The following is a 7,581-nucleotide window of genomic DNA, read 5'->3' on the forward strand; positions in this document are numbered from 1 at the left end:
CTTGTTCAGGAAGGGCATACAATGTAAATGAAAACACCCTTCCAAGCAGAAACCTTTTTTACAAAAGTAGACGATGCATGTTGGAAGATAATGGTAGCACAGGGGCTAATATACATTAAGTAAAGCACTAGGCGAATTTCCTGCAAGTCTCTAAAAAACAAATTGAAAACACAGTGTTTTGTATCTTTCAAAAAAAACTTGCACCACATGTATCATTTGCTTGCAACATCAAAGTAAATGTATGTCACCTAATTGTTTATACGTTTCTCGAATGTATTGAGAATATAGTCGGACTAGACGACAACTTACTATCATGCCACTATAATGGTTATCTGTCAGTGACGGTATGTTGTATGAAACAACATGACTTTGATTGTCTAAACTAAAAAGAGGCACCAGAATGTAATAATTTAAACGTAAAAGTAAACAAAAACATAAAAAAGTCTCTATAGAAATATAAACTCTAGGATTATCAGCGATGGTTAGAAAACGGCAGTCCTGGGCAAAGTCTCCGATCATTGGCCCAGAGCAAAAACAGATCCAAATGCCCCAGTTCGTGTCTACAAGCATCTCTATTGGTCTATAAAATGCACAGGGAAGAGAGAAGGCACAGTTATACTGGCCCACAGCGGAGTGGGCAACAGTAGTCTGGAGTGTGAATGAAGCTGCATGGGGCACTGGCAGCTTGTTTACACCGATCAAGCACAACATAATGATCACAGGTCTATTATTGGTGGCTGTTAATGTTGTATCCGATGATCATCTCTTCAGATATTTGAGCTACAATTCCACTGGATTGTTTCTTCTTGTATACATTTTTATAGATAGTGATTACCAGAGACATACTTTCTACTTGAGTAATATTAAAATTAAGTCTCTGTACTCTTACTTGAGTAAAAAAAAATAGTAACTCATGCCACTGTGAGTAAATCTTTAAGCGAAAATAGGTGTATTTTGTGTTTATTTAATTCTTCATGGTGATTTCTTTTTATTATAGGTTTTTATGTTTGTTTAAAACTTCTTTTGGCATTTATAGTTTCCCATGTATGCTTGTTTGTTAATTTTAAATCAAAATCTAAGATAGGGCCTACAGTTTTGTTGTTTGGAAGATGTTCAAAATGAAAATAATTTCAATCATTTTGCACATTTCCTATGGTTTGCATAAAACAATCTTGTGATTATTATTGCAAAAGCACCGCAAAAATATTTCTCAATATCCCAAGCCTCTCAGTAAAGTTGACTCATGTACTGCACTCACTAGAAGGTCCCACGAATAGTAATGTGTGTGTGTCTGTGGTCACACTGTTATGCTTGATTGGTATTGTCTAAAAGCAGTATTTGTTTATTATGCTGGGAATTATTTCTTGGACACGACAAAGCTGATCGTCCTGTTTTTGTCACAATGCAGCAGTACTTGGTTATATCTCTGATTGAGTCTTTTGGGCCTTTCCTTGTGTGGTCCCATTAACTTGTTTAGTTTGTTTAGGTTCAGTCTTGACAGTAGTGGTTGCATTGGCTGGAGCAGGTCTGTGGTTCTCTGGCCTTGGCTCCTGTTTTGGTCCGGTTTTGTTAATGGCCTGTGGGACGGGGGCTTTGGCAGCATTTGGGACTTTTCCGCGAGGCAGGTGGGGGTCGTCTCCGATGTCGACGGTGAGGTTGGTGTAGAGGGGCTCCCGCTCTTTAGACAGGAGCTCGTACGTCAGAGAGTTCAGGCCGTCCGAGCGCCAGTTCAGTCTGGTCCTCTTCAGTAGGTCGAATCTGGAAAGGGGAGAGAGTGTCATAGTGTTTCTATATTGTCACTATTTTATTTCTCTACTTTATTGCTCAGTCCATCTGCAGTCAAGAAGAACAACACACAGTTTTGTAGACCTTGATTATTTTGACTATTGTTGTATATTAAAGCAGTACTTGTTTACTTTAATAAATCCTTTTCGTAGTCCCTTTGGGGGTTTTACAAGTGCTGATGGGATGATTGGGGGGTATTTCATCTCCCCCTGGTGTCTCTGCCCAGAAAACCACAATTGCAGCTTTCCTGCACCGGGTCGGAGCAACCAATACACACTAATGGAATCACGAATAAGAAGAAGAAGCTAACAGGCTAAAGGGGCAATGCTAAAAAAAAAAAATGTATCTCCATTGTGTAATTGAATGTACAATATCCCTCTCTCCCTCTGTCTTTTCTGTCTATTTACTCTCACAGACAATTAATGTGTAAAAAAAAAAACGCTTCATGCTCCGACACCTGCAGTGGCGCTTATGGCCTCTAAGGGCATGAGTTACTTAGTACTGCTTTAAATAAACCTAATCTAATTGAAAAGTGATAATCCCTTTGTCTATAGAGTTCGGGAATGTGATGTCATATCGCTAAGTATTATGGGATTAGCAGCAATTGTAAACTAATGGAGATTTTAAAAGTTATTGTTCACATTAAAACACTTGGACACCACAGTGATTTAGATATATTTACCATTTCCATGTTTTTAGCTAATGTTAGTTAATGGAAATGTATAACAGCTACAAAGATGGCAGATCTCCATGGTAACTGTGGCATTTCCCGAACTCTATAGTGTGAATTATATTACTATTTTCTTCTATTTTTTATCTTGATAATAACAAACACATCTATATTAGTACCTACTGTGCTTTATTTTCAGGTAATTTTTGTGTTCCTAGTTTATTATTATTCTATTGCTGCTTACTTGGATTGTAAGATATTTTTTTTACTGTATTATTGAGCTACTATGACATTACAATTTCCTCCATGGATGAAGTCTAAAAGCGGAAAGCTTTTCTAACTTCTGGAGGGAAAAAAAGTATTTTCTCGCTGAGTGGCAGGGTCAGTAATGACTTTGCTATCAGGAAGCCGTTTGGTTTTAATTTACATTACTTTTTTCATTCAGTCGGCCACTTTGAATACCTTCGTGGATTCTGCTCATTCCCTCTGTCTCCTTTGTGCTTGATCATTTTGTAATGACCAATGGCCACTGGAGGGCGCACAATCTTCATTCCAGACAGACGGACTCTGCAAAGATCAAGGAGAAAGTGTAAATATCTAAAGATAACTTATGATCATCTTTACCATAGCATCACTACAAATATTAACCACGGAAAACAATACTTGCCATTCTACGTGACAGACAAGGGTCTAAACACTAGCCTTTACACACAGTATTCGACTCCAGTACTGTTGTCCCCCCATGTCCATATACGCTTCGTATTTTTCCAATCACAAATTGTTCATCTTATTTATGGACAAGCATTTGTGCATTTCCTTTGTGACACTTTAGCATCCATACAATGCACAGAGGAGACCACAGACTGAAGACCATGGAAACGAGCCCAGCCCAAATCTGGCATTAACCCAAACATACAATACTTACTGAGCCCACTCCCAAGAGCAACACAGCAAAGCCACAGCAATGGGTGGATGGCAAGACGGAAAATGATGTTAACTTAAACTTCAAACAAAGATGTGGCAAAAAAGCAAATGTTAAAAGACAAGAGACATGAAATGGACAAGCAGCTGTGTGAAAGTCCCATGGCACTGAACACATAGACTATGGAGGATATTCAGTTATTCCAAAGTCCCAACCTGGCAGCGATATCGTCATCCTCCCCGCCCCAACCCCAGTACTGGTTTGGAAAGCCATTCATTTTCATATACTGGTCCGGAGTCAAAGCAGACACCCCTCCGAAGTACTGCGGGTATGGAAGTCTGGAAGGGACAAATATAACAAAACCACAATATTACTACACAGAATGAGGGTTGTATTAGAATAAGTATCTCAGCGCTTGTACCTATATCTGAACTTGTCCATGGCCACGGACAGGTGTGTGGGGAACTGTTTGTGGCAGGTGTAGGTGTTGTGGTCATTTTCTGGAAGTAGATCCACATCGTGCAGGAAAATACAGCTCCAGTCTTCATCTCTGAGCGCCTCTCGAACCCCGACATTCAGAAGTTTAGCTCGATTAAAGGTACTGTTACCCCACTGGAGCAAGAAGAAGAAGAAATCATCATTTATTTTTCTACCTCAATATATTTTCAGTCATTATTCTTAGATCTGATACAGTATTCAATTTCAAGCTACTGGAAGCGCAATATTTTTTTCATTATAAGGATATTTTTACCACTAGTTCATTTAGGAATCCAGTGGGCAGGAGCAGGATTCTGTTGCACTGACCATGTAGCAGGACACACCCAGTAGGCACAAGGATCACCAAGACAACATTGCCAGAAGAATCATGCTCAGTGGTGGAAAGTAACAAAGGCACTTTTACTTTACTTAAGTACATTTTATGATGAATACTTTTTACTTTTACTTCACTACATTTTAGAGCCGGTATCTGTACTTTCTACTCCACTACATTTTTAAATTGGTTAAAAGCAAAAGTATTTATTTTCAAAGTGACCTCAAATGGATGAACTGGTTTAGTCCCAGTTTAGACTTGCTTTAGTGGTTTAACATTTTAGACCTTGTTTAGATCTGGTTTAATTCAGTTCAGTTCAGTTCAGTTCAGTCAACTTTATTTATCCCACATGGGGCAATTCCTTTAGAGCAGAAAACACACAATATAAAACAGCGAAACAAACCGTATACAAACAAGCAAATGGAGCTCACGCAAAGATACAATCTGAATAACAGGCAAGAGACAACCTCGAATTAAAGAGAGTTCAGGAGTCGTAAGGCCTCTGGGACAAAAGATTTCATACAGAGGTTCCTCTTACCACATGGCATGGCATAACGACGTCCTGTTCGTGTTTTTGACCTGGTTTAGTTCCTGTTTTTCACCTGAGTTAAGTACATTTTTGGTCCTGTATCTGCACTTTTACTTAAGTAAGAATATTGTGTACCTCTTCCACCACTGATTATACTTAATTCATTAATTTACCCATGCTTTCTTACTTTCTAATCAAGGCTTTCCTCCAACATGGCATTTGAGAGAACACGGCAATGCGAACCGCTAAACTGACACAAGATTCGTATAAAGTGTGTGTAGAGTTCAAAGCAATTTGGTATGGAACCTGATATGGAACTAGGTATGAAATCCCTCATTGAAAACAGAAAAACGGCCAGATAAACAGTGTACTGTTTTGTTTGTATTGTTGCAAAGACTGAATATTGGATTGCAAGAGCCATGTGTGTTGCTTGTGTGAAAGGTTTACTTCACGTTTTTCTTTTTTTGCCCTGCTCAAAAGAATAAACTAATCCAGCGAGCACTCAGACTGCCCGCTTCTACTTGTGCTGTACCACTCATTCACTCACCACTCAAACAAGCTACCTGGCGTTAGATTCCCACATGGCCTCACATCTCGGTACCACCTAGGTTAATTAGGTGCATTTTCATATTCTCTCTCACCTGGTGGACAATATAAATGCTGTAGTGAATCTGCTGCCTCTGTAGAAAGGGGTGCAGGTGGTAGAGCAGTGCCCTCAGATGAGTCTGTCTGTTTCTATACGGCACCACGATTGCCGTGTGATGCCGTGGCTCACAGTCTGGAGGTCTGTACCGGCCCCCGGGCTGCACCAGCGGGTTCCTCTGGCGGATCTCCTCCAGGGACAGGGGGGAGGACAGGTGCACGGACACAGGTCCAACTGGAAGAGTTTAGAATGTATTGAAGGCATTGCGTCAAACACACAGAGAACGTGGTATAATTATTGTAATCATAAAACAATATATTGTATCTTAATTTAAAATTTCAAAGCTGGACATAAATAAAGCCGCCAAGCCACTTTACAAAATGTTGACATTTTTTCCAATGACTTGCAACTCTTACCAAGCAGTGGTGAGGGGATCTGGCAGTCTTTTAGTGGAGGTCCCGTTGGTGGTGGTCCCGTGCCCATGTTGCGGGGCGGTGGAGGCGGTACCCCCAAATGACTTAAGTTTGTGTAGACGTCATGCGGTTTAGAATAGTCAAACTCTGGCTCTATGGTGTGGACCAGCACTGAAACCAAGCCTTTGAATCCACCAAGAGAGAAGTACAGTACAAAGGCAAACTGGAAACCAATCAGCAGCGCCAATGTACAAGGAGAGTCCAGGGACCGACCACAACACGCCATAGTCCAAAGATATGGGGTTTTTAGATGGCACAGGGGTGAATCCGAAGGAGAGTCAGAAGGAGAGAGGGTCTGGAGGAGGTGGGTGTGTAGGGGGAGCAGGAGGGAGAGGAGCGGGAGCCAGACTGGAGCTTAGGTATGCAGCCTGTCCATCTGTAGAGATCTGTGGGCGCTGTCCTGGATAGACTGAGGTCGCACTGCCATCACTTTATATGACTCACACTAGGGAAGGGAAATTATTGAGACCTGTTTTATTTTCATACATTCCATTTTACAAAAAAATATTGTGATAAGTGGGAGTATAGTGTTTTACTATATTGTGTGTAAATCCAACTAGTTATAAATGTAGCGAATAAATAAATAAATATATAAATAAATCTAAACTAAACATCAGTCAGAATAGTCAGTAACAACTTTGTTTCTGCTTCAAAGGTGCATAAAGTGTTGATTGTAGAAGACAGGGTTTTACCTCATTTATCCTTAACACCCTTCCTGAACCATGAAGGGTTCCTCCCTCTCTCCTCTTCCTGCTTCCATTGCTCTGACTTCTGTGAGAAAGACAAAATGACTGAAACTACTTTCTCTAAGCCGGGGCGTGTGTCTGCTGTTTCCAAAACAGAGTGCAGAATGACAGGCAGCTGGAACAAATGTCAAACTGTTTCTTTTTATAGATCACTGAGATCTTTGTTTAAGCCACTTAATTTAATAATAGGACATGGACATAACGGGTTCCAATCAATAAGTTTTCAATCATGCTTATAGAGTTAAATGCTATAAACGAGCTAAAGGATGTTCAGGAAGAGACCACCCTAGAGCGCTGAAACAGCGCCACCAGTGACATCCATCCATTAAGTGATTAGCCTATCAAAGCTGGCAGGCCTATACAAATAGGCTACACGTTAACAACATCACCGTTATACAAATATCACAACGTCGGTGTGCGCAATGCACAATGCATGTTGGTTTGTCTTGAAGGTTGACAGGTTATCAGTGTGTGATCCGAGCACAAGCCACTCACCAGTGCGTCCCTGCGACATACCAAATCCAGCCCCCGGCTTCAGCACTCAGTCGACGGGCCTCTGCCACAAAGATGCGATGCACTGACCGATAGCGTGTTTCCTCTGAGCACCTTCCTCTGTCTCCAAAGTGATCGCTAGACGCGCGGTATCTCGTGTCTTTTGGACGTTTGTGCGCTTCCACACATCCTCGCATATCCGTCCACAATGTCAACACAAACACAAGTGGTCTCCACCGCGGCTTCGTCAGAACACACAGAGAGAGGGAGAGTCAGGTGGCGCGTGACGCACGGAGCGCCACTTTTGAAGACAGAAAACAAAGCCGCATTATGTCATTGTTAAGCTGAGCGTGACTTATCTCGCATGTAACATATATGGTTTAACCTGATATGATGCCCTATCGTTTGTTGAAGAGGAGAGGAAGAAAACAACGAACTATTGCTAACGTATGGCTACTGCAGCAGCCATGACACCACTATAATAATCATGAACAGATAAGTGTTTTCATA

The 7,581-nt window shown here is 41.1% G+C and overlaps 1 protein-coding gene across 2 annotated transcripts; it reads right to left on the bottom strand.

Moving 5' to 3' along the window:
- Positions 1-1,151: 1,151 nt before the first annotated feature.
- Positions 1,152-7,332, bottom strand: b4galt3 (UDP-Gal:betaGlcNAc beta 1,4- galactosyltransferase, polypeptide 3). Of its 2 annotated transcripts, none has more exons than XM_079559233.1 (8): positions 7,075-7,332; positions 6,526-6,601; positions 5,777-6,278; positions 5,359-5,594; positions 3,799-3,989; positions 3,593-3,715; positions 2,918-3,022; positions 1,152-1,758 (listed from the first exon to the last, which is right to left on the bottom strand). In XM_079559233.1, the coding sequence occupies exons 3-8, from the start codon at positions 6,057-6,059 to the stop codon at positions 1,419-1,421; spliced, it is 1,278 nt and encodes a 425-aa protein (XP_079415359.1). In that variant the 5' UTR covers positions 6,060-6,278; positions 6,526-6,601; positions 7,075-7,332; the 3' UTR covers positions 1,152-1,418. The 2 variants fall into 2 exon arrangements, with proteins under 2 accessions (XP_079415359.1, XP_079415358.1); XM_079559232.1 differs by having other exon boundaries at positions 6,526-6,604.
- Between the last annotated feature and the right edge of the window lie 249 nt (positions 7,333-7,581).

The sequence above is a fragment of the Gobius niger genome, assembly GCF_951799975.1.
Source record: "Gobius niger genome assembly, chromosome: 6".
NCBI classification, from domain to species: Eukaryota; Metazoa; Chordata; class Actinopteri; order Gobiiformes; family Gobiidae; genus Gobius; species Gobius niger.

Bases quoted from the DNA above. Each gene is read 5' to 3' on its own strand.
- b4galt3 (XM_079559233.1), bottom strand. From the start codon at position 6,059: ATGGCGTGTTGTGGTCGGTCCCTGGACTCTCCTTGTACATTGGCGCTG. The intron at 5,595-5,776 runs GTAAGAGTTGCA...AAACTCTTCCAG, and splicing joins GATCCCCTCACCACTGCTTG to TTGGACCTGTGTCCGTGCAC. The intron at 1,759-2,917 runs GTATTCAAAGTG...TCCCCTTTCCAG, and splicing joins AATGAGCAGAATCCACGAAG to ATTCGACCTACTGAAGAGGA.